General features: G+C 42.3%; 1 protein-coding gene across 1 annotated transcript in view; it reads left to right on the forward strand.

Annotated features, from left to right (window-relative positions):
- The window catches only part of dntt (deoxynucleotidyltransferase, terminal), a 246633-nt gene that overhangs the window by 44319 nt on the left and 175176 nt on the right, over nt 1-27138 (forward strand). Inside the window, exons 3-5 of the mRNA XM_048609074.1 lie at nt 12031-12141; nt 23383-23553; nt 25527-25598. Of these exons, the coding sequence (XP_048465031.1) occupies nt 12031-12141; nt 23383-23553; nt 25527-25598 (354 nt within the window). The remainder of the gene's footprint in view (nt 1-12030; nt 12142-23382; nt 23554-25526; nt 25599-27138) is intronic.

The raw sequence follows: 27138 nt of genomic DNA on the forward strand, positions 1-27138 counted from the left end.
AGTGAAGTCCACATTGATACCATTGGGCTGCAGGGTTCCCAAGCGGAATGTGAGTTGCTGTTCCTGCAACCTTCGGGTAGCATCATTGTGGCACTGCAGGAGGCCCAGGATGGACATGTCGTCTGCGGAATGGGAGGGGTAGTTGAAATGGTTTGTGACTGGGAGGTGCAGTTGTTTAGTGCAAACCGAGCATAGGTGTTCTGCAAAGTGGTCCCCAAGCCTCCGCTTTCAGGAGGGACCACTCTCTCCGGGACTCCCTTGTCTGCTCCACACACCCCTCCAGCCCCACCACACCCAGCACATTTCCCTGCAACTGCAGGAAGTGCTACACCTGCCCCTACACCTCCCCCCTCACCTCCATCCCAGGCCCCAAGAAGACTTTCCACATCAAGCAGATGTTCACCTGCACATCTGCTAATGTGGTATACTGCATCCGCTGTTCCCGTTGTGACCTCCTCTACATCGGGGAAACCAAGCGGAGGCTTGGGGACCGCTTGGCAGAACACCTACGCTCGGTTCGCACCAAACAACTGCACCTCCCAGTCGCGAACCATTTCAACTCCCCCTCCCATTCCGCAGACGACATGTCCATCCTGGGCCTCCTGCAGTGCCACAACGATGCCACCTGAAGGTTGCAGGAACAGCAACTCATATTCTGCTTGGGAACCCTGCAGCCCAATGGTATCAATGTGGACTTCACTAGCTTCAAAATCTCCCCTCCCCCTACCGCATCCCAAAACCAGCCCAGCTCGTCCCCGCCTCCCTAACCTGTCCTTCCTGCCACCTATCCCCTCCTCCCACCTCAAGCCCCACCCCCATCTCCTACCTACTAACCTCATCTCGCCCCCTTGACCTGTCCATCCTCCCTGGACTGACCTATCTCCGCCCTAACTCCCCACCTACACTCACCTTTACTGGCTCCAACCCCGCCTCTTTGACCTGTCTGTTTCCTCTCCACCTATCTTCTCCTCTATCCATCTTCTATCCGCCTCCCCCCTCTCCCTATTCATTTCAGAACCCCATTCCCCTCCCCCATTTCTGAAGAAGGGTCCAGACCCGAAACGTCAGCTTTCCTGCTCCTCTGATGCTGCTTGGCCTGCTGTGTTCATCCAGCTCTACACCTTGTTATCTCAGATTCTCAGCATCTGCAGTTCCTACTATCTCTGATGCTAGAGATCACAGCAGGTCAGGCAGCATCCATGGAGAAGAAGCAGTTTGCTTTATTTCAAAGATATACTTTATTCTCTTTGTATACATACATTGTCACAAATGCAGTTTGGTTCTGTACAGTTGCATATCAAGTAAACAAACAAACATTGGATTTTGACTCTATCCAAAAAAACCAAAGACTTCTCTTATACATACAATGCCAATATTTACATATATTTGAGACACTGGGAAGGTCTGATAACTGAAGAGACGCCCATTTACCTTCAGCAAGAAGACCTCAGACAGTGGTCTTTCCCCACTGCACCTTGCTGGCAGCTGTCCCAAGCTTAAGTGCGTCCCTCAGCACGTAGTCCTGGAATGTGCCAGTCTGAAACACTCAGTCAGGGTCAACTCCTTGCTCTGGAAGACCAACAAGTTTCATGCAGAGCAAAGAGTATCTTTCACTGAATTTATGGTCCTCCAGGAACAGCTGATGTTTGTTGCGGGGCGCATCCCAAGGAACAGAGGTAGAACACAGAGTCCTGTGTCACGGAGATTCTTGGGACAAACCTTGACACAAACCAGTGCACCTTTCTCCAGATTTCCTTCGCAAAGGCAAATTCCAGAAGGAGATGTGTAACAGTCTGAAGCCCCCCGGCAGCTGCGTCGAGGACAGCGTGCAGTGGCGCTGACAGACTGGTGTACATAAAGGATCTCACAGGTAGTGTCCTTCCCACCACCAGCCAAGTGATGCCTTGATGCTTGTTGGAAAGTTCTGGTGATGAGGCACTCCACCAAATGACATTAATAGTCTGCTCCGGGAACCACACAACAGGATCCACCCTCTCCTTTTCTCTCAGGGTCTCAAGGATGCTACGTGTTGACCATTTCTTGAAGGACTGGTGGTCAAAGGCATTTTTCTTTGCAAATTTCTTTACAAAGGACAGGTGATATGGAACGGTCCAACTGCTTGGAGTCTTCCGCAGCAACAAGGCCAAACCCATACTTGCTATGCTAGGGTCAAGTAGAACCTCAGTAAGCTGTAACACTTGGTGTTTGCATACCAAGGATCTATGTACAGCTTGATGCAAACACGCACAAGGGTGGCCTTCACGATGAGGGCAATGTTGGGTACGTTCTTCCCCCTCTTATCTAGAGTTTTGTACATGGTGTCCCTGTGGACACAGTTTATCTTAGGCTTCTAAATGAAATGGAACATGGGGCTCAGGTGAGTAAAACAGTGCAGTTTCGGGGTCTGGGCCAGACCTGTGCCACATGCAACAACAGAGTGCCTCACACCTGATGACCAGGTTTTTACCTGCAATGTAGAAGGAGCTGTGCTCCCAAAAGACCTGTTTCACTTTGGCAATGCGCTCCTCCCAAGATTTTATGCACGCCCTGGTCCCTCTGAACTATCATGCCATCAGCTTCAGGTAATCTCTCCTGACAGTGAAGCAAATGAAGGATCGGTCGGGCCAATTCTCAAAGAACATGGCCCCACTCTTGCCCCAATTTACCTTGGTTCCTGAGATCAGTTTGAACTGGTCGCAGATGCTCATGCACTGACAGCGCCATGGAGAGAAAGCAAGCTAACATTTCGAGTCTAGATGACTCTTCATCAGAGCTGAAGTGAAGGGTGGAGGGGACAGCATGTATGCTATAATTGGGGTGGCGGTTGGAATGCTGGGGGAGAAAGGATGTTGATAGTTCAGATTAAGTGACTGGAATGTGAGAATAGCAGAACAATGGTATGTCTGATTGCCAGACTGGGAAGAACAGACAGTCCCGCTGGAGTTGGGGGGTGGTGGTGGAGACAGGACATAGTGACAGAGAATGTAACAAGTAAAGTTGAAGGAAATAAAGGAAAGGGAAGGAATGGGTTCGCAATTTGAAGGTGTTGAACTCAATATTGAGCCCAGAAAGTTGCAAAGTGCTTAGTCCTTGCAGGACGTGGGGTGTGACGAGCTGTAGTGAAGGTAGCTTTGGGAGTTTGTGGCTTTGTAGTGGATGGCAGGACCTTGAAAAATTTGTTCATTTTGCTTCCAATTTCCACCCCTCTATAACTTTCACATCATCCATTTCCGACACTTCCCTTCCTTTCCTTGACTCCTCTGTCTCCATTTTGGGGAATAAACTGTCCATTGCTAGTTACGCACAAATCCATTCTACCTTTTAGGGCACAAGGGATCAAATCCCACCAGGGCAGATGGAGAAAATTAAAAAGGGTTTTGTGTTGAAGCGGTGTTGACTATACCTTTGGATGAGGAGGCACGAGTTCTAGTCCCATCTGCTCCAGAGATGTGTCATAACATCACTGAACAGTTTACTCAGAAAATATCTAAGCAAGTTATTGCTGAGATATGCCTCCTGCTGCAGTCAAAACCCCAACTTCTCAGCAGAGCAAGGACTCTGTCATCTGGTGAAAGTAATATGCCGATGATGTTTTGTGCACTTTTAAAATTGGTTCATGGGAAGTTGATATTGCTGGCTTGGCCAGTATTTATGGCCCATGCCTAATTGCCCTAACTGAATGACTTGCAAACCTTATCTGAGGCAGTTAAGAGGCAACCACATTGCTGTCAGTCTGGAGTTATATGTAGGCTTGACTGAGTAAAGATGGCAGATTTCCTTCCCTGAAGGATATCAGTGAACTAGATGGTTTTCATGACAAACAACAGTGATAATTGGCTCCTTCCAGGCTGGTGCAGGAAATATTAGCAGTTTGCCGTCCACTATCATATAGGGGAGGTTACTAATGCTCTCTGATCAAAGCAAGATAACTTCATTTTAAAGGTTTAAAAAGATTACAGGCTTTCTCATGGTATAGTGCACATTGGATGCTTTTTCTGTGCCTCTTGGCAACCGTGGTATGTATCTGAGGTGAAAGGGATTCCAATCCGTCAACCTCAACTGACATGTGACCATAGTCAACATAACGGTAAAGTCATCATGGTCCTACCAGACTACAGAGCAGCTCTCTCAATAGAGAGAGACCACTGGTGGTGATTTAACTGGAGGGCACCAAAATGAGAGGTTGAGAAGGAAGGTCTTTCATGGTAATCTCAGTTGGTGTGGGAATAGAACCCACACTTTTGGCTTCACTCTGCATTGAAAAACCAGCCATCTGAGCTAAATGATCCTTTCACAGACAGTGTATCATGTAGGTCAAGGCCCAATATCTTGACAGCAGTCATGCCATATTCATTCTGTGGCAGTTCACTACTCTAGCTGTATTTCAGCCCTCATGACACACTGAAGAATGGCTACTCGGCTACAAGAGCTATCTGCTGATACATGGCTCATGACCTGGTTAATAACACCAGTATGTGTGCAATCAGAACTATGCTGCTGCACAAGATATAAAACAGCAGCAGATCATTGTCTTGCTGAAGTAACCATTTTGCTCCTTGCCTACTCCGGTGTTGTCCAGGAAAACTTGGCTGTGGGTCTCAGGATTAGTGGTCACATGCAACATGTTGCACCATATTAGCACTATGGGGCAGTGGCCCTTCCCACACCCAATCATGCAAGAAACTGAGGAATAGGGACATAAAGAGATGGAGGAGGATATGGACAACGTGCAGGCATGAGAACAGGAAAACAAGGGGAAGCTGAAACCTAGGCAGCCCCTTCTGCATGAATTGAACATGTAGACCCATTTCAAGTGTGACATCAGTCACCTCAACTCAACTCCCTATTCATCAACAATCCCACAATATTTATTTTCGATCAGTGAACATCTATTTTGTCATTCTCTTGATTGTAACACAAAAATAAAAGCCTTAATGAAATATACATTCAAAGGGAGATTTATAAATTAAACCATGCTATGTTGCACACAAAATTAAACTCTTCACCCTGTGCATATCCTAAGTGATTGTTATATCAGTGCCTTTGCCCCACATCCTATGAAATGACTGCAGTATAAGAACATAAGAAATAGGAGCAGGAGTAGGCCATCTGGCCCCTCGAACTTGCTGCGCCATTCAATTAGATCATCATCACTGCATCTGCACTAAATTTGAAAAAGAATTCAGCAAAGAGGTGTCAATACATTTAATTAACTCAATAAAGTAATTAACTAAGTGGAGATGGTTGGACAGGTGATGTGTTGTAGCTGTATGATGTGGGAGCTGGTTGATCCCATTGCGAACTGCAGTGAGCACATCTGCAGCAAGTGTTGGTTGCTCGAGGAACTTCGGCTCAGAGTTGATGAGCTGGAATCGGAGCTTCAAACACTGCAGCACATCTGGGAGAGGAGAAGTACCTGGACGCTGTGTTTCAGGATAAAGATAGATAAAGTAATTCAAATTTAGTCAGTGGCCAGGGACAACAGGGGGTGACGGCAAGCGAGGCAGGTAGAGGGATCCTGCAGTCAGCAACAGAGGAGCCTCAGCTGTTGATCATGTCCAACAGGTATGAGGTACTTGCTCCCTGTGAGGATGAGGAAAAGGGCTGCAGGGAGGATGAGCCAACTGACCACTGCACCATGGCATGGGAGGCCATTCAAGAGGTGGGGGGGAGCAAAAAGACAAGTGGTATTTGTAGGGGATTCTATAATTAGAGGAGTAGATAGTATCCTTTGTAAGCAGGATTGAGAGTCCTGCATGGTGTGTTGCCTGCCTGGTGCCAGGGCAAGGGATATCTCTGACCGGCTTGAAAGGATGTTGGAGAGGGAAGGGGAAGATCCAGTTGTTGTAGTCCATGTTGGGACAAACAACATGGGCAAGACAAGGAAAGGGAACCTGTTCAGGGATTATTAGAAGCAAGGAACAAAATTAAAGAGCAGTTCCTCAAGGGTTATAATCTCTGGATTACTGCCTGAGCCACGTGCTAATTGGCATAGGGGCACGAGAATAAGGGTAGTAAACACATGGCTAAAGGAGTGGTGTGGAAAGAGGGGTTCCTTTTCATGGGGCATTTGCATCAGTATTGGAACAGGACGGATCAGTACTGTTGGGACGGTCTCCATCTGAACCAAGCTGGGACCAATATTCTAGCAAAAAATGTAAACAGGCTGGTCAACAGCACTTTAAACTAGAAAGTGGGGGGGGGGGAAGGCAAGAGTAAAATGTCCCCCAGTGGGGAACAAAGCAGCAAGCTAACATCTGTAACGGTAGATTCCACTACGTGGAAAAATATGAAAAAAAAATGACAGGAAAGGAGAATTCAGGAGAGGTTATTAAAGTCTCCAGCACAGACACAAATAGGACAGAGTGTTTGGAAAGGGTTAGGAATTAAACTTCAAGCACACTGGATAAACAAGTGACAATGAGAAGAGAGATGGGTTAATACAGGACTGAAGGTGTTGTATCTGAATGCACGCAATATAAGAAAGAAGGTAAATGAGCTTGTGGCACAGATTGAGACTGGCAGATACAATGTGGTGGGCATCATGGAGACATGGCTGCAAGGGGATCAGGATTGGGAGCTGGATGTCGAAGGATATACATCTTATCGAAAAGATAGGCAGGTGGGCGTGGGTGGGGTTGCCTTATTAGTAACAACTGAAATTAAATCAATAGTAAAAAATGAAGTAGGGTCAGATGGTGTAGAATCTATGTGAGTAGAGTTGAGGAACTGCAGAGGTAAAAAAAAACACAGTTGGAATTATGTACAGGCCTCCAAACAGTCAGGAGCTAGGGCACAAGATATACCAGGAGATAGAAAAGGTGTGTAAAAAAGGCAAAGTTACGGTGATCAATACGCAGGTGGACTGGGAAAATCAGGTTGGTGGGGGATTGCAAGAAAAGGAATTTGTGGAATGTCTACGAGATGGCTTTTTGGAGCAGCTTGTGGTGGAGCCCACAAGGGAACAGGCAATACTGGATTTAGTGTTGTACAATGAGGCAGACATGATAGGGGAGCTTAAGGAGAAGGAACCCTTAGAAGGCAGTGATCATAATATGATTGAATTTACTGTGCAATTTGAGAGGGAGAAAATAGAATCAGAGGTAATGGTATTACAGCTGAATAAAGGCACCTACAGAGACATGAGGGAGGAGCTGGGCAGAATTCACTGGGAGAGGAGCCGAGCAGAAAAGACAGTGGAACAGCAATGGCAGGAGTTTCTGGGAGTAATTCAGGAGACGCAGCAAAAATTCATCCCTAGGAAAAAGAAGCAGGGTACAGGGAGGATCAGGCAACCATGGCTGACAAGGGAAATCAGGGATTGCATAAAAGCAAAAGAGAAAGCATATAATGTGGTGAAGGGCAGTGGGAAACCAGAGGATTGGGAAACTTACAAAGACCAACAGAGGGCAACAAAAAAAGAAATAAGGAGGGAGGAGATTAAATAGGAGGTTAAGCTAGCCAATAATATAAAGGAGCACTGTAAGAGCTTCTTTGGATCTACAAAGGCAAAAGTGGACATTGGACTGCTGGAAAATGATGCTGGAGTGATAGTAATGGGGATAAAAAAAATGGCTGAGGAACTGAATAATGACTTTGCATCAGTCTTCACAGTGGAAGGTATGAGTAATATGCCAAAAATTCGAGAGAGTCGGGGGACAGATCTGAGTATGGTGGCCATCATCAAGGAGAAGGTTCTGGAAAAACTGAATGGCCTGAAGGTGGATAAATCACCAGGACCAGATGGACTACACCCCAGAGTTCTAAAGGAGATAGCTGGTGGTGATAGTGGAGGCATTAATGGTGATTTTTTAGGAATCACTGGAGTCAGGGAGGGTCCTAAATGATGGGAAAATCGCTAACATGACACCCCTGTTTAAAAAGGGAATAAGGCAAAAGACTGAAAATTAAAGGCCGATTAGCCTAACCTCGGTTGTGGGGAAGATTTTAGAGTCCATTGTGAAGGATGAGATTTCTGAATATTTGGAAGTGCATGGTAAAATAAGGCAAAGTCAGCATGGCTTCATCAAGGGAAGGTCATGCCTGACAAATCTGTTAGAATTCTTTGAGGAAGTAATGAACAGATTAGACCAAAGAGACAAATGGATGTTATCTACCTGGACTTCCAGAAGGCCTTTGACAAGGTTCGCACAGGAGGTTGCTGAGTAAGATAAGGGCCCATGGTGTTAGAGGCAAGGTACTAGCATGGTTAGAAGATTGGCTCTCTGGCAGAAAGCAGAGAGTGGGGATAAAAGGATCCTTCTCAGGATGGCAGCCAGTGACTAGTGGGTATTCCACAAGGGTTAGTGCTGAGACCACAACTTTTCACTTTATATATTAATGATCTAGATGAAGGAACTGAGGGCATTCTGGCTAAGTTTGCAGACGATACCAAGATAGGTAGAGGGACAGGTAGTATTGTGGAGGCAGGGAGGTTGCAGAAGGATTTGGACAGGTTAGGAGGGTAGGCACAGAAGTGGTAGATGGGAGTACAACATGGGAAAATGTGAGGTCATGCACTTTGGTCAGAAGAAAAGAGGCATGGACTATTTTCTATATGGGAAGAAAATTCAGAAGTCTGAAGTGCAAAGAGACTGAGAGTTCTAGTCCAGAATTCTTTCAAGGTAAACTTGCAGGTTGAGTCAGTAGTTAGGAAGGCAAATGCAACTTTGTCATTTATTTTGAGAGGACTTCAATATAAAAGCAGGGATGTACTTCTGAGGCTCTATAACGCTCTGGTCAGGCCACATTTGGAGTATTGTCTGCAGTTTTGTGCCCCATATCTCAGGAAAGATGTACTGACCTGGAACGGGTTCAGAGGAGGTTCACGAGAATGGTCCCAGGAATGAAAAGCTTAACATATGAGGAACGTTTCAGGAATCTGAGTCTATACTCAATGGAGTTTAGAAGGATGAGGGGGGATCTAATTGAATCTTACGGAATACTGAATGGCCTGGACAGAGTGGATGTTGGGAAGATGCTTCCATTGGTAGGAGAGACTCGGACCGGAGGCACAGCCTTAGAGTAATGGAAAGACATTTTATAACGGAGATAAGGAGAAACTTCTTTAGCCAGAGATTGGTGAATCGATGGAATTCACTGCCACACAAGGCTGTGGAGGCCAGGTCATTGAATATATTTAAGATGGAGATAGATCGGTTCTTGATTGTCAAGGGAATCAAAGGTTACGGGGAAAAAGTGGGAGAATGGGGTCGAGAAACTGGGATGAATGGCCTAATTTCTGCTCCTATGTCTTATGGTCTTATCATGGCTGATCTTTTCGTGGACTCAGCTCCACTTACCTGCCTGCTTGCCGTAATCCTTAATTCCTTCACTGTTCAAAAATCTATCTATCTTTGTCTTAAAAACATTCAATGAGGTAGTCTCAACTGCTTCATTGGGCAGGTAATTCCACAGATTCACAACCCTTTGGGTGGAGAAGTTCCTCCTCAACTCAGTCCTAAACCTGCTCCCCCTTATCTTGAGGCTATGACCCCTAGTTCTAGTTGGAAGCTACTGACTTCGGAGTTGGAGCGTTTTCCAAAGGCCTTGTAGTTGACGTACAGCAGCAAAATATCTTGGCACAGATAGCAGCAATCTGGTCTGGTCTGGCTGGCTGACAGACAACTAGTGCATTGGAGGGCGTGTAGGGTTGGGATCATATCCAAGCAGAGACAGGGAAGTAGATTCATGCTCCCAGAATTGACTGCTGCTCCCTCTGGTTAGCACTTCTGTAATCTTAGTATGTTTCTAAAGAACAGATTTATTGACTCTGGGATTCACATCCATGCCAGTAGCAGTCTGAAATTCAACTACGGTACTCAGACATCACCTGGCACCTGCTGCTACTGTTTTGGAAGCTGAGACGTCAGATGCAGTAGGATGGTTAGGGTCAGAAGTGTGCTGCAAACATTGGACTTCAAGCTCCACACAAAGCCCAGTGCTCACTCTCTGCCAGACAACTCCGTGCTCTTTGATACTGAACACAGACCTTGTGGCAAGCTAACCACGTACAGTTTGCGCAGAATTGTGAAATCAAGTGATGGTGTCTCTTCCTTATCACTGTGGTGTTGGCCCTTATTCATTGAGGTGTGAAATGTAGGCTTCAAACTTACAATTAAGTCTGTGAGGAAGAAGTGAAACACATAAATGTTATGCATGAGTTGGTAGGATATGGCACAGGTACATTTACTGATCTTATCACTCCTGTAAATGGAAAGCTTTTACAATATCACATCCAGGTCCTTGAGACAAATCCTGTGGCATTGATCTCAGTAAATATTTGCGCTCACAGTCTTCTCTTCACATGTCTGGATATTCCATTGCACTCCCTGTGGATACAAGACATATCTCTTCCTTTGCTCCTCTTCCATCAAGGACTCCAATGCAGTTGGAGTACCATTGTGCATGTTTTCCTTCATTGCCAATCATTTGTTCCACAACATCGCTCCCAAATATCTCCATATTTCCAAGGGCCTCAGTGAAGCTTTCCTTTAAGTGGGGTAAGCAAGCTTTAAGTGGAACTAGGAAGTAATAATATTGGGCCGTCTGCTGAAGTATGAGGGTAATGAACAGCACAATGCAGGCTTCACACAGAAACCATTATAATCAGCAGGCAGCCAAAACAATGTCGCCTGTATTATGCCGAATGGGGGTGGGACAATTGAATATCACAATCCCTAGGCTAGGAAACAGCTGTTTCAGGGGCTGTCCAATTTAAACACTTTCTCTTTTGTCAACTCAAATTATGTTGGGGAAATTGCTATGACTTTGAACTGTATTAAATGGAAGTTTAGTTGTTTGGAAGATGATAGCAAAGTCATATCCTGTTTGTAGGCTGCAGGCCAAGTGCTTTGTTTGGCAAGACAACTAGCTATCTGTTTATATGTTGTCAAGCATTAATTGGATATGTAAAATCCGACTGAAGTTTGATTGGTATTTAATTCATCTATGGCATTTCAACAGCTATGGCAGTATTTTGATATCAGTGAAATTCACTTCGATATTGTTGCTTCATAACAAAAGTAATATTTTCTTTTATACCAATTTGGATTATGGACAAAGAGAATAACAGCCAAGCCTGTTTCTATTTAACTATCTCATTATGTGAGTGAAAGCCCCATGATAGATGCCATGATGTTTGTTTCACATATGATCATTTCTAAGACAAACCAATAACCAAAGGGAACTGATTAAGAATCAGGACTATTATTTCTTTGAAACAGGTAATATGAAATTAAATACAATGCTTGTTGTGTCTATATTTCTCAGGGTAATTAGGGATGGGCAATAACTGCTGACCTTGCCAGTGACATCCACATTCCAAGAACAAATTAAAAATAATTGCCAAGTCTTTCTTGGTTCAGTAACTTGATCAAAACAGATGAATAGGTTTCTGCCTGATGTGACAGTGTGGTGCTTCACCACATTTGTTACAAAGATAAACTTTTATAATGCATTTCATGTCCTCAGGCCATCCCAGTGTGCTTTGCAATTAAAGGAGTTTGAAACACTTGATGTGCCAATTAAGCTTCCTTGCAGCTACAGATCATTTGCAACATCCCAACATATGTCAGTGATAGGCCAATCTTTTGACAGAAATAGAAACGAGAAGACCTGTTGATTCAAGGTGTGATAGGTCTCATGTGAGGCCCACTGATTTCTTTGAGATATTTCTCCAAATGGACATCAATTTATTGTAGCTGGAGGAGGATGAGGAGGGAGATCTCAAATACGTGTCTCCTTCATGGATCTCGGCTCCATCTCTCTCTGCTGCTGAGAATTATTCAGTTATTTCTGTTATATCTGTGCACCACTGTGAGATTATGCCCCCAACCCTCACCCAACTGTTCCCTGCACCTTCTTCAGTCTCACTTCAATTTGGGATTCCTTTCTCTGGATTGTTACCACATCCATAGATGTGTTTCATATGTGTTCATTGATAGACTTGATAATGCAAGCTGACCCAACAGGAAGCCACAATCTTTTATCTGAACCAGCAATGAATTTGATTTTGTTTTATTTCTTTAGGTGCAGAAGCTGCTTCAATCAAATTTTCCATTACCTCCACCGGTGGTAACTATTTCTCAGTATGCATGTCAGAGGAGATCAACCCTCAACAATAGAAACAAAATATTCACGGTAATGGTTCAAGTGGAATTTTGTGAAGAAATCTTATTTTTGACTTTGGCATGTATTACAAGTCGGTGGAAGAATTTAGAGACTTTGGTATTTTGTTAAAGCACTGGTGTTCAGTATGATCCAAGACAACTATTTGCCCTAAAGATTCAATGGTTTCCCCTAAAGGGAGCTTCTGACTGTCATGGCACATCCTATGTGCACTTCATACATGGACAATTCACTCTTCTCAAAGTTCATCCAAACCCATAGCCCCTTTGCTTGCTCAACCTGTGGGAGATATTGGCCTCTGTAGCCAATTGCTTCTTGGGTGTCATAAGGCTTCATAAATTACTAAAATAGGGTCCACAGTGAGTGTGTGCACTTCAGTGGCAAGTATAGCATATGCCATGCTTGTAAAGGGATTTGCACACGCATACCCAATGCTTGTTGGCAGCACGCAGGACAGTCAGATAATGTCCCCATTAGGGAACCCTCGGATCTAGCTTGTGCTCCCTGAGTATAATTTTAAATAGCATGAAGTCCTCTTCACCAGCACTATTTAAAGTGATCAAAACTTACTTGCACTGAAAACAACAACTGCTGGAGATCACAGTGGGTCAGGCAATATCCACAGAGAGACAGCAAGCTAACGTTTCAAGTCTAGAGATGAACAGTCATTGACAGTTGAAGCGTTAGTAGGCTTGAAATGTTAGCTTGGTCTCTCTCCATGGCTGCTGCCTGATCTGCTATGATCTCCAGTATTTAGTACAGATTCCAGCATCTGCAGTAATTTGCTCCTACATAACCTACTTGCAATTCAGATACTACCTTTTTTTTGGTACATGCTGCATTTCCACATATTTTGGATGCTTTTCCAAAATTGTTAATATTTTCAATAGTCTACAATGAATGATCTGCCTGGTGCTGAGGTACTAAAGAAGGGGAAAGGATTGGGATGTGATAAGAGGAGAAGAGAAAGTCAGTAGTGGATGCTTGCATCATCTGCAGCTGAGATACCAGAATAGATTGAGGATGAGGAAGAATTCAGATGTGAGAAAGAGGATAAAATATGCAGATATTCTCCTGTTCAGTTGTTTTATCCCTGCTGGTGGTCACAGCATTCTCATAATAGCCGAGACTTTCTCCCTCATGGCACTTGAAACATGCAGTAGTGCCTCTTCATATTTTGTTAATTCCTGTTTTGTCTGCCAACATCTCCTGCAAGAAAGTAGAAAATGTGCTAATGAGCTGGTGGTGTCTGCAAGTGATGGAGATTTGGGGCTTTCAGCAATGTTAACTTTGCGTGGAAGGGATGAAGCAAATGAATGGTACAAATGAGTCCTGATTGACAGATATCATTGGACTGCTGACAGTATATTGATCTGAGCAGTTAATGAGGCTTAGTGGTGAAGGTGGTAGGGTGTGGCATGGGAACATACACTCACTGACAAAGAGAGGCATTAAACTTCTTCCTGAACTGTAATCAGGCACTTTGAGCTGCTGTTAGCATTGACTTCCTTCTCTATATCATGCTAAAGCCTTTTTATTTCTATCCTTTGAGGATACAGGACATCTCTTCCACCAAGTTCTCCAATCTGATAACCTTTATGCTTTTAAAAAGGCGGAGCACTGCTGGTAGTCACAACGCATCACTTCTGTAAGAGGTGGAGTGTCCAGGGTTTGACTTGTTTCAAAAACAGTGGTCTACACTTAACGCAATCCACTTTCTCAATGCAAGAATAACATACCTCCTCCACAAATAGAATTTCAAAGATAGCTCAACTTGCAGTGTGGTCACCCTGATAGACTGCTCACCAAACCGGGACTAAATGTACCTACCAACATTTGCTGCAGGATTCAAAGCAGTCCACTAGACAATACACAGTGCTATCACCTGGCTATCAAACCAACCAGACTGAGCCTTGCAAACTGCAAGATATCATAAGTTTTGAAAAAAGGGTAAACACTGCATATGTATACAACTAAGGAACAATAATAAATATAGTAAGAATAAAAAATGCTAGAAAAATCTCAGCACGTTAGGTGTTATCTATGGAGAGAAATATTTCAGGTCAATGACCTCTTCTTAGAACTGAAGAGAAACAGAAATGGAAAGGTTTTTAAGCCAATGGAATGGCCAAAGGGGCAGGAAGAACTCTACTGAATTCTGTTATATGCCAGTTATTCTGCAAAGGTCAGGAAAGACTGTCAGTCGGTATATTGCAATGTGTTTGTGATATGCCTATTGTAGCTGAATAGTTGTAAACAAACTGAAGCTGCAAAATGTGACAGTGAGATTGGAAACTGTGTTTTGTATCTGACGCTGAGATGCAGTGTCTGAATGCTAGACTTTGACCGCTGAAGGGTAAGTGGCAGTTTGGTGAATTGAGCTGTGTGCGAGTTTGCTGATACAGTATGTAGCAGGTAACCTTTGAACATGCATTACAACACATCAGCCATATCCTTGGGGCCAGACTCCTTGGAACTGACTTCCTTGGCCAGCTGCTCACATTCTCTTCAGTGTGTGCACACGAGGAGACTCCCAGTCCCCTGCAGGAAGATGATCTCTAGCCTTACTTACACTTCTTGGACTAATGCCTCCAGCCTTGCATTCGAGAACCAGAGAGCCCACCCTTTGGCCTTTTGCTCCACAGGCAATCCTTTTCCATCTCAGAAACACTTTTGGAGGTGATTCTGTCCTTTGCAGAGATAGAGCTGCCTTTAAGAATTGTAGGCTAGCACGTTAGGCATGCATACATCTGAGTACGTAGCCAGTCAATACGCACCATTTCATTGAGTAGACAGAACAACATTTGCATTCACTTGGCCTGGGCATGGAGTAATGAAGCATGGCAATCTCTGTGCCCGCTAATGGACCTCATTGGGATTTTTATCCCTGTAGATTTTGTTTTATGTTGAATGCGATACCTTTTATAATCCATTTTATGAAATGTTTCCACAAAGGTGAAGTTGAATAAACTAGACACAAAGTGAGAAAGCTAACTGCAATTAATGTGATGAATATACTACTTTTTTTGTCAAATGCAGAGTGTGAGACGTTTTTGCACTCCCAGTGTGCGACATGCTTCAGCATAGTAGAAAAACTCATCAACACTTATTTATTTCCTCTTTTCTTTCATGTATTCTGCCTGCTGGGTTACGTTTCAGAATACATTTAGTACCACTTACATATGCCAAGAAAAGGTGCCATAAGATCCTGCAGTTATAAAATATGGCAAGTAATTACCGGATCAAATATCAGCTGTCATTGTTTGCACATCTAGTGAACACTGCAGTTGGCATGTATATGCAATTCAGAACTTAAATCGGAAGCCTAAAATTCCAATTACATTAAAGTAAAGGAGAAACAATACCTAGGTTTAATTTAAGATTGAGTGTACATCTTACATAACGTTCCACAAACTTGTCGTATGTTCAAGCTCTAGTTAAATATTAAGGATAATCAATGATAGATGTGTTACAACATCAGCGATCATCTGCATTGTATCTTGCCATAGCCTGGAGGCAAAGGGCATTATTTTAAACTTCAAGGAAACAGTAAAGTTGGGTCAGCTGAGATTTTAAAGTGTAAAAAATATCAAACATGCACTAATACACTTTCACTTCTAAAGGTGACCAGCCAACTTCCACCACTCCTAATCATAGACCTCTCTTCTGCTCCTGCTTTCACCAAGAAACCCCTAACAATCAGGATCTCCCTGAGAAATCCTTCAAGTGATCATGGAGCCAACAGTGATCACCAAATCTCCCAGTGATCACAAAAGCCCCACCTCAACTTTAATGGAACCCTGGCCCACCCTGTTCCTCCCCCAGCATGGTCACTGGACACCCTAATGGTTAACCTCTACGGTTATCATACAAGCCGTCTGCTATCACCATCATAACCAGGCCACCCCCTCCAAGCATCCAACCCTGCAATCATGTCACCCTCAGTGTTCCCTGGCCCTTGCTGCCCCCTTACCATCAATGCCCCTTCACCATCACTGTGCCCTCCAAAAAATAAGTGCCTAAACAGCGTAGAGAGGCAAAGTGAACCAAGTTTATAGATACACAATCTTTAAATGTAGCAGCAACAAATTAAATTTATATGGTGCCTTTAATATGATAAAATGATCAAAGGCATTTCAAAAGAACATTATAAAAGAAATATCACACTGAGTCACATTAGGAAATATTAAGTCAGATGACCAAATGCTTGATTAAAGATTTAAATTTAAGGAGTGTCTTAAAGGAGGAAAGTTAGGAAGAGAGCTGGAGACATGTATTGCAGAACGTTGGTCCTGGACAAATCAAGATATGACCTTCAATGGTGAAGCAATTCAAATCAGGGATACATAAGAGGCCAGACCTGGAGCAGTTCCGATATCTTGGAGGATTCTGGGGCTGAAGGGAATGCCTCTTAATTCTGGACTCACCCACAAGAGGCAACATAATTTCCATATCCACTTTATTAAGACTGCTCATAAGTCCATAAGAAATAGGAACTGGGTTGGCTGTTTAGCTCTTGGATACTGCTCTACTGTTGATTAGGATCATGGCTGATCGAACATTCCTTACACCCACTAGCCCCGTAATCCTTGATTCCCCTACTAATCAAGAATCTCTACATCTCATCCTTAAATTTATACAAGGACTCTACCCTTACAGCTGTCTGCAGCAAGGACTTCCAAAGACTCTCAACCTTCAGAGAAAAGAAAGTCCTCCTCATCTCAGTTTTAATTCTAAGACTTTACTCTGAGATTTTGCCCTCTTTCCTAGACTCTCCCATAAAGGAAAACATCTCTCAGCATTTACCCTGTCAAGCTCCTCAAGGATCCTATATGTATCAATAAGATCACCTCTCATTCCCCTACACTCCAGTGAATAGAATCCCAACCTCTTTAGCCTTTGTTCATAAGACATCCCTCCATACCAGGGAGCATCCTAGTGAACCTTCTCTAAACTGCCTCCAATTAAACAATATTTTTCCATAAATAAGGGACCAAAACTACTTGAAGTACTCCAGATTCGGTCTCACCAGCACCTTGTACATTTGTAGTAATCCTTCCCTGCTCTAATACTCCTACTCTCTGTAAATAAGGGCTGGCATTCCATTAATCTGATTACCTGCTGTACCTGCGTGCTAGCTGTCTGTGTTTCATGCATAAGTGCCCTCAGCTCCCTTAGTATTGCACCTTTCTGCAGTTTTTATCCATTTAAATAGTAATATTCTTTTGTTCTCCCCTCCCAAACAAACAACTTCACATTTTCCCACATTATACTGCATTTGCCAACATCTTGCCTGCTTAACCTATCAATATCTCTCTGTAAACTGTAACCTTCTTGCAACTTGCCTTTCCACCTATTTTTGATCATCTGCAAATCTGGCTATAACACATTCGCTTTCTTCCTCCAGGTCATTAATAGATATATTGTAAACAATTGCAATCAGAATCTTTTATTACATCAAGACATCCCACATTCTTCTGAACTCCATTGAAAACCCAATCTGTCCAACCTGTCCTCATAAGACAACCCACTCATTCCAGGTATCAATCTAGTAATCCTCCAGTGAACTGAACTGCCTCCAATGTATTTATATCCTTACTTAAATAAGGAGACCAAAACTGTGTGCAGTATTCAAATATGACCTTACCAATGGTTTGTAAAATCCTTATATTTATGTTCAATTCCTCTTGTAATAAATGATAGCATTCTGTTAGCCTTTTAAATTTTTGCAGTACCTGCAAACTAATCTTTTGAGAATCATGCAGAACACCTAGATCCCCCAGCACCTCAGAATTCAGCAGGTCATTCTTCAGGTAACACTCTGCTCTTTTATTTACTTAATTTATGCAGAAAACCAACATTTATACCACATGAGAGGATAGTGTTGGTTGTTTAGCAAGTGACCCTTTGGTGTTGGCATGGAACATGCACCAGCTAATAATGATTGATAATTGACAGCTAGGCTTTGATTAAATTTTAAACCAGACAAGTTGATTCTGATTGGTCAGGGCATATCCCTGAAAATCAAACCAGTGAAAAGCTGTCATCTATTTTGCTGCATTGAAATAAACTAAGCGCGTGTCCAAGCACTTTCTCGTCTGCAAAAAGCATTAACTTATGTAGCTTCCAGTACACGCACCACACTGCAAACCCAACTGACAATCCTAAATTGTTTGTCATTTTTACTTTTTACATTCAGGATTATCTAGCAAATGTTGTCTAATTGCAGAATCACATCAAATATTGGAAAGTGTGTGTGGGCTGGTTTGGTATGGTCAGTACTTTGCTCATTGTGAACAGCCAAAAAGACATGATGTCTGATGCGCTTTGCCAGTCTTTGGGATGTGTGGCCTACTGGCACCAGATTGGCAGTGAAATTCATATACCACGTTAATGATTAAGTGACTGGCAGAACATACTTTCCTCTTGATGGCAGCATCTTCTGAGTGGGGAGAACCACTTGCGTTTCTACCGCATCGTACCACTAGTTTCACCTGTTGTAGGGTTATAGAGTCATACAGCACGGAAATGGACCCTCTGGTCCTATCAGTCCATGCCGAGCATAATCCCAAACTAAACTAGTCGCACTTGCCTGCTGCTGTCCCATATCCTTCCAAACCTTTCCTATTTAAGTACCTATCCAAATGTCTTTTAAACATTGTAATTGTACCCACAGACACCACTTCCTCAAGAAGCTCATTCCACTTGTGAACAGCCCTTCGTTTAAAAAAATTGCCTCATTTTTTTTTGTAAATTTCTCTCCTCTCACCTTAAAAATGAGCCCTCCAGTCTTGAAATCCTTCATCCTAAGGAAAAGATGACTGCCATTAACTCTATCTACACCTCTCATTATTTTATAAGCTTCTATTAGGTCGTCTCTCAACCTCCTAGCGAGAAAAATCCCAGCCTATCCAGCCTTTCTTTATCACTCAAACCTTCCATACCCAGCAACATCCAGGTGAATCTCTTCTGAACCCTCTCCAGCTTGATAATATCCTTCTTATAACTGGGCGACCAGCACTGGACACAATATTTCAGAAGAGGCCTCACCAATGTCCTGTACAACTTCAACATCACATCCCGACTCCTATACTCAAAGGACTGAGCAATGAAGGCAAGTGTGCCAAATGCTTTTTTAACCACCCTGTCTATATGTGATGCAAACTTCAAACTTAATGTACCTGCACCCCAGGTCCCTCAGTTCTACAATGCTATCCAAGGCCCTATCATTAATTGTGAAAGCTCTACTCTTGTTTGTTGCGATACCTCACGTTTATCCAGATTGAACTCCATCTGCCGTTTCTCAGCCCATTGACCCATTTGATCAAGAACCCTTTGTCATCTTAGAAAACCTTCTTCACTCTAGACTAAGCCACCGATTTCGGTGTCATCCATAAACTTACTAACCGTGCCTTCTATATTCTCATCCAAATCATTTATATAAATGACAAAAATAAGAGGACCCAGTACCGATCCCTGCGGAACATCGTCGGTCACAGACCTCCAGTCTGAAAAGCAACCCTCCACCATTACTGTCTATCTCCTGCTGTTAAACCAATTATGTATACAATTGGCAAGCTCACCCTGAATCCCATGTGACCTAACTAGTCTACATGCAGAACCTTGTTGAAGGCTTTACTAAAATCCAAATAAATAGCATCTACAGCTCTGGCGTCATCAACCTTTCTAGTAACTTCCTCAAAAAACCCAATCAAGTTTGTGAGACACGATTTTCCTCATACAAAACCATGCTGACTATCCCTAATCAATTTTTGCCTCTCTAAATGTCCATAAATCCTACCTTTTATAATCGCTTCCAACAATTTACCCACAACCTTATTCAAACTGTAGAGATACCTTACCTTTCCAGAGTAATATCAGGTAGCTGGGCACTTCTCAGAACCAAGAGTGAGTAAGTTAGAGCCCTTCATGAGTTGGCACAATGTACAGCAAGAAATGATTTGATCACAGTTCTCAACATTCTGTTGGATGGCTTTGATGGCAACAGCATCTATTCGGACATAAATCGTACATATATGGGCGGCCATAAGCCTAGCAGTCTTGGACCAGCAAAACATCCTGCTGTCACCTGAATAAGATCCTAATTTATATTTTTGAGCAAGGCCCCTGCTTCTTATGAGTGGGAATGTTAGCTGCCTATTTCAAAGTCAGCTAGAAAATTGAGTTGCTGTAGGAATTTTTTCTTCGTCTGTTTATTACTTCATTCTCCAAGTAAACAGGGTAGTACATACAAAAAAATCAGACCCTACTACAGTTGAGATGGTTCCAGTATTATAGTTAATCAAACATTCACACGTATTAGTCATTACATTGAGTGGCCATTTCCATTTCCTTTGGGAAGTGGAATCTTCATACACCCTAATTGGTATGTCGGTCCACAGATGTGGAAGCAAAGGAACAGTTGCTTTGACTTAAAAACGTAGCTGAGAAAGGATTTAAAAAGTAATTCTTCATGCAAGCTAATGGTAAAGAAGCTTCATAAATTTCTCTTGAGGGAAATAAAGTGTTAAGTGCTCAATGCAAAATTACTCACACCTCTGATTTGAAATCCCATGGGCTCAATTCCCACAACAGAGACTTGAGCTCATAATCTCAATTGATACTTCACTGCTAGATCGAAGGAGGACCACACAGATTATGATGCTGTCATTTGGATCAAACTTTAAACAAAGGCTAGGCTATACTCACTCTCTTAGGTGAACAGATCCTAAGACTGTTTCATAAAAAGAGCAAGGGTGTTTTGCATTTTATCCTTGGCAATATTTATCCCACAATCAATATCACTGAAAAAAATTATGTGACCATTATCTCTTTGTTGTTTGTGGAACCTTGTGTATAAATTATCTGCCATGTTCCTACATTACAGCACACTTCTGAAATACTTAATTTGCCATGAAGAGCTTTGGGATTGAGTTTATGAAAGGTTCTTCTTGTTTTAATTGTAGCCATTCAAAAATGTTTGAGAAAATGCGAAAAGTTGTAAAAAAATTGATATGAATCAGAGATTAGAATTAGCCCCTGCCTGATGAAGAGCCCCAAGACATAGCATCATTAAGGAATGGTCAAGTCTCAAAAAAAGAAGCAGCATTTTCTCATGACAGCCCAAATTTGATTTGGGTAACAATACAGTAGGAATCTCTAAAACAAAACCATATGTAAGTAGGCTGTCACATATAGTTGTTGGCAGGCAATTGGTTAAACCCAAGTGCTATTGTTCTTACTAGCAGCTCTTCATAAAAGAGGATGAAAGTGCAAGACAACATTTTGGTTGCTGAGAATTAAATCACAGACCTGTCTCAATATGCAGTTTCTGCCATAGATATAGACGTGATTGAGACTTGCAATGTTACTTGTGATTGTCTATTTTAAAAGCCAGTTAATGTGTCCCAAGAGGGAGTTGTGTTGGACGGAACACAAAAATGATTACATTATGAGGATTGCATAAATATAACAAAGACTATTTGTGAAAATTAAACACCTACACTCAATAATTTATCTTACAATTTTGAGAATATTTTTAAACAAATGTTTTCATTCTGGACACAGTTGAAGTTGTGACTCCAATAATCGTTCACTCCAGTTGTGGTATTTTATGGCAACATGACTGGATTGAAAGATAAATATTTGTTTTATAGTTGCCTGCTGTTAGATGAAAAGGTTCTCTAGCATTGTTCACCATATCAGGTTTTGATATTATGTGGAAAAATGATTATTAAAATAATTAGCTTATCACCAGAATGACTGATGGTAGTCATTACGCTGAAAAGAGTCATTCACTTCAGACAGGGCAACTTATTTTTGTAATTTATCTGTAACCTATTCTACCATTATCAACCAGAGAAAAGCGAGAAAAGCATTTCATATTTCAGCAAGAAAATATTTCATTTTGATGGATGACTAGGACTGCAGTTGTCTATTTCCCACCCAATCTGGCACAATTTCTAATTTCTCAATTTCTAGTGGACGGATTAACATCACTTTTGAAGATTTTCCGAGGTTGTGACCAAAAGTGGGTGCCAACTTTACTGATGATTCCTGGCCATTGACGTATACGATCTTATTTGGGACACTAGTTAGAGGGCAAGTTCTGGGAGCGGCGTGCAGTCAAGACAGTGGGGTGAATAGGCACCTAGCTGGCCCATGAACTTATAGCCTAGAATATTGATGATAGATCCTACCTGCTACAAATGACGACACTCCCGTCACGCATCTCCCCATGATCTCTATTAATCATTGTCCCTCACTGAGGTTCAGATAGAAACACTGCTTCCTAAACACTGTAGATAGCTACGGTATTTTGCTGAGAAGCCCCTCCCTCTCTTTCTCATTCCCCTCTAGCAGAATTGCCTGCTTTTTGTGGCCTTTGGTTTTTTTTTATTAATTCACAGGATGAGGGTCAGCTTTTATTGCCTATCCCTAATTGCCGGAGGGCGGTTAAGAGTCAACCACATTGCTGTAGTCTGAAGTCATATGTAGGCCAGACCAGGAAAGAATGGCTGATTTTCTCTCCTAAAAGACATTAGTGAACCAGATGGGTTTTCCCAACAATTGATCCAATGGGATACCTGCTGGTGCATATATGTGTAGGGGAATCTGACTGGTGCTGGAGCCTTGAAATCAGAGTAGAAACACTTTCAACATCTGCCACATCACTCCCTTGTGGACTTTTGCGACTTAAAACATGGGAAGCACCAAACACTTTGGAATCAAAGCAGCCAACAGAATATCAACCACCTTGTAAAGTAAAATTATTTAATGATTCCTTTCAATAGAACTATTGTGGGGATCATTTCTGCTGCTGAGTTAGTTTTCAGCATTTTGGGGCTAAGAGAGGGTGAGAGCTGGAGCACTGACCTTTAAAATGGTCATGCTGACATCAAAGCAGCATTGTGTGTTCTTTAATGTCATGATCTGCCTGCTCCAGGTACATGCAATGTGTGTCCAACACGTGAGGACTAACACCATCAGCAATATTGATTCTAATACAACTTGCCTGAAAACAGTGCATCTACAGGGACCATTATGTGGCTCTGTGGAACTTGTAGCACACAAAGAATTGAATGCTGATGGGCCCAATTTCTCCCCTAAAACCTCAGATCTGTTTTTAGGAAAATCATAAAAGTCAATGTCAGCCCACTTCAAAATGCTGTAACTCTGCAGATAATCTCTGTGTCTTTGTATTTTGTATGGTAGCATCGCCGATGTTCAAAGTATAATTTTTGTTTTCTGCAGGACGCACTGGACATTTTGGCAGAAAATTTTGAGTTTAATGAAAATGAAAGCACCTATGTTGCATTTGCAAGAGCAACTTCCTTATTAAAGTCCCTTCCATACACAATAAGTAAAATGGCAGCCCTGGATGGACTACCCTGTTTCGGAGACCAGACAAGAGCCATAATTGAGGTACAAGACTGTGAGGAGGATATTACAAATCGGTGACTGTAATTTTTGTCAGAGTAACTATTATATATTATGCATTTCTTAAAATCAAGCACATAAAATGGAGATGATTGGCCTTATAACCTTACAATGTCCTTGTTAATATGCATTTTCCCTCCAAAATTAGATACGACAAGCTCAGCATGAAAAGCATGCCAAAATTTCCTCAATGATGAACTTGCACCGAGATTTGATGGAAAAATATGTGTAAATGTGATTTTAGCTGAAGTTACAATGGCTGAATATAGTGACAGAATTAGACCATTTAAGCTCCACCTTTAGCTTATAGCTGACCTCCACCTAACTCCATCTATATGCCTTGCTTTTGTACCCTTGATAGATTAAAAAAAATACTAGCAGTTTAGAAGTTTGCAATTTATCCAGGCTCAATAGTTTATTTAGTGGGAAAAAAAATCTAGATTTCCACTACTATTTGTGTGATGAAGTGCTTGCTAACATCACTCACATGGTGTAGCTCCAGTTTTAAGGCTCTGCACCCCCCCCAACACCCCCCTCTTCTGGTTTGCTTTTAGCATTTCATTACAACTTGCCTCTGAAGTTAAGCTTCTTTCAATCTTAGTAAGGGATATACAAACTCCCTCCTGTAGAGACAATTCATCAATTAAGTAGCGAGTCTAAACAAATTTCTCTAGTCAGCGGAACTGACTCATCTTTGTAGAATTTCAGCTTGTATAAATGTAGTCTTACTATGTGTGCAAAGTAAGCGAGCACAAAGTGATCAGCCTGTCACTGAGTGAAGCTTGACACAGAGTCATGTGCTTAGGAATTTGGTTCAGTGAGGGAAGAACTGCTGTTTGTTTAAGTAGCAAATTTAACTCTGAGTTTAAAAGAGGGTGGAGAGCAGGCACCAGTTTAAAACAGATATACCTGTAAGGAAGTTAAAAGATACTATGAAATTGAAAGAAAATGTGCACAAGTTTAGACCGAATATAAAAGACAGAAAATGATGACTGTAAGAATACTATGGAAGGAGAAATTACAGTACAAAAGAAAGCTAGCTAGAAATATAAAAGCAGGCAGGAAGGCTTTCTGCAGTTATTTAAAAAGAAAACAAGAGTAAGGAAAGTGAGCAATAGTTCTCTGGAGATTAAGTCTAAGGAATTAATCTTGGAATGTTGGGAAATGGCAGATGAACTACACAAATATTTTCTGTTAGTCTTCATTGTACAGGATATAAATAACATCCCAGAAATAATTGTGAAGCAAAAGTTGAAAGGCAGAGATGTACTTAAAACAATTATAAGCACAGAGAAAGGGTCCTTAGAAAATTATTACAACTAAAAGCTAAGAAGTCGCAGATCCTGGTGATGATGATTAGTAGGCAACCATTTTGATGTATGATTTGGTCATAATTATATGACGCTGTGAAAGGTGAGGAATAGGAAGTTAAGAGTGGGGATAACTTGCCCTAGCAGTTGAATCATTCTGCCCCACCTCTCTCTGCTCTGCATCCAAGACACTTGTTCTGGCAAAATTTTCAAATAAGACAAGATGTTAAAACGCGAACATGAATTTAAACATTTATATTTATCAACATAATGTTGAATGTGGCCTTGATGTCAAGGGCTGTCATTCTTACCTTACCTCAAACTATTTTATGGAATAGATTCCAGACCAGACAGGCCTGTGCCTTTAAGACACGTAAGTGACATTATGAAAAGTGATGTTCCAAAAGTCAGTTTCTCTATATAATGTAGTGAATGGAGTGTGTGTGTAAAATATGCAGTAACATTAGAAAGCACAGTACCCAGATTGCATGTGTATATCTGTATCATAGCAGTACAAGTAGTTAGCATTGTTAATAAACTTTAAGACAGCTGTCTTATCAAAACCCCAATCTCTGTGAGATATGTTATATAGGCTAAGGTATGGAAAACTACAAAGTGTATGAAAATGTATTTCATCTTTTCATGTAGGAAATACTGGAAGATGGGGTTAGCTCGAAGGTCGAGAATTTGCTATGTGATGAGAAGTACAAAGCAAGAAAGGTAAGCAGATGTAAGAGGTGACAGTACACTCAAGCCCAAATCATTTAGAGTCAGTGCAGATATATTGGGAAAAAATTTTAAACTTTGACAAATTAGGGCTCTCTAGCCTATTGTTGATTTCAAGGAAAAGTAATATCAGTCAAAGTGTCTACTGGACGGGTTGCAAAATGTTGTGTAAAGGTCAGTGTGTTCAACAGTCAGGGTGACTGAGTGTGTAATTGACACATCTGTGATGGCTGGTGTGTGTAATGGGTTGGGGGTGTAATTGTCAGAATGTGTAACAGTCATATGTAGTAGGCAGAGTCTGTAGTGAGTGTGTAAGAGGTCAGAACATGTTAAACTTAGAATGCATAGATGTCAGGCTGTGTTATTGTCAGGGTGTGAATACAGAAGACAAATAGGAAATGGAATAGGAAAAGTGTTAAATGGACAAATTTTGTAATAGTCAGACTGGTGGAATCTTATAAGGGTCTGAGCATTGTAGTCTATGTCAAGGTGTGTGGCAGAATAGGATGAGAATTCCAACGAGGACCATCTCAATGTTAGGAGCATCTCGCTCCATCTTTTATGTTTTTCATAAGAGGCAAGACAATCTCTTGCTTGGCAGTGGTGAGTTGCTAATTTCTGGGGAGTAATACTGCCTTGCATTGACATTGTGTGCTTGGCCCCCTCAGTCAGAGATATCAGGCTGACATTACTGCTGTCTTAACATGTTGTTTCACGCAGAACCAAAGCCTGGCACATGAAACTTGTCATAATTGTCAGTAGGCTTCAGTCAAGCCAAGGGGCATAGCCTTCTCTCAGGGAGTCCTGGCACAGTATGTCAAGGGAAGCCTGCAATAACAGTCCAGGCCCTACTTGGTGAGAGTCAGAGTTCTCTCCTCATAAGGGGTGAGATGAATGATGGGTAGCATACCGCTTCATGGAATGAGAGAAGCAGGTATTTCAAAGATGAAAGTAGAGGGCACAGTTTTTTCTGTTTGTGCAGGTGTGGAGGTGTCCCGAGTGAGTGAGCAGGCAGCGCAGAGCGCACACAGGGTTAGTGGTGTCTGCTGTTTCGTGTGGTTCAGGTGAGTGTGGAGATGTTGCAGGCAATAGAGAGAGAGGTAGGGCATGAGCCTTGGTGAGAGGTGGGTACAGTAGCAGAGATAGAGTGAGTGTGAGGTATCGGAGAGAAGATGGTGGTACTTACACTGACAGAGTAGAGAAGGACATCGATCTTCTTTCTACAGTTCTGGGCAAATCACCTTAAACTGTGTGGAAACCTCAACTCAGGCTGCCATAGAGTGGTGTCATATTTTCCACTGCTTGGTATGGGTGGGGAAGGAAATCAAGTATCTGCATTACCCTGTCCAACAGGACCTCCATGACCCTGCCCACAAAGCAGCTTACTGATTCCTCCTTGGCTGCCTTGTCCAGGGCAAATGTGCAGGGTTGCTCTGGACTACCAGTGCTCATCGGGTTTCATTATGGCCTTTTGAAGATGGTGTGGGCCAAAGGAATGATGGGATATCTGCCAAGTGACCAGTTTTTCTGGGAA

This window comes from Rhincodon typus, chromosome 20 (genome assembly GCF_021869965.1).
Source record: "Rhincodon typus isolate 14 chromosome 20, sRhiTyp1.1, whole genome shotgun sequence".
Taxonomy (NCBI): Eukaryota; Metazoa; Chordata; class Chondrichthyes; order Orectolobiformes; family Rhincodontidae; genus Rhincodon; species Rhincodon typus.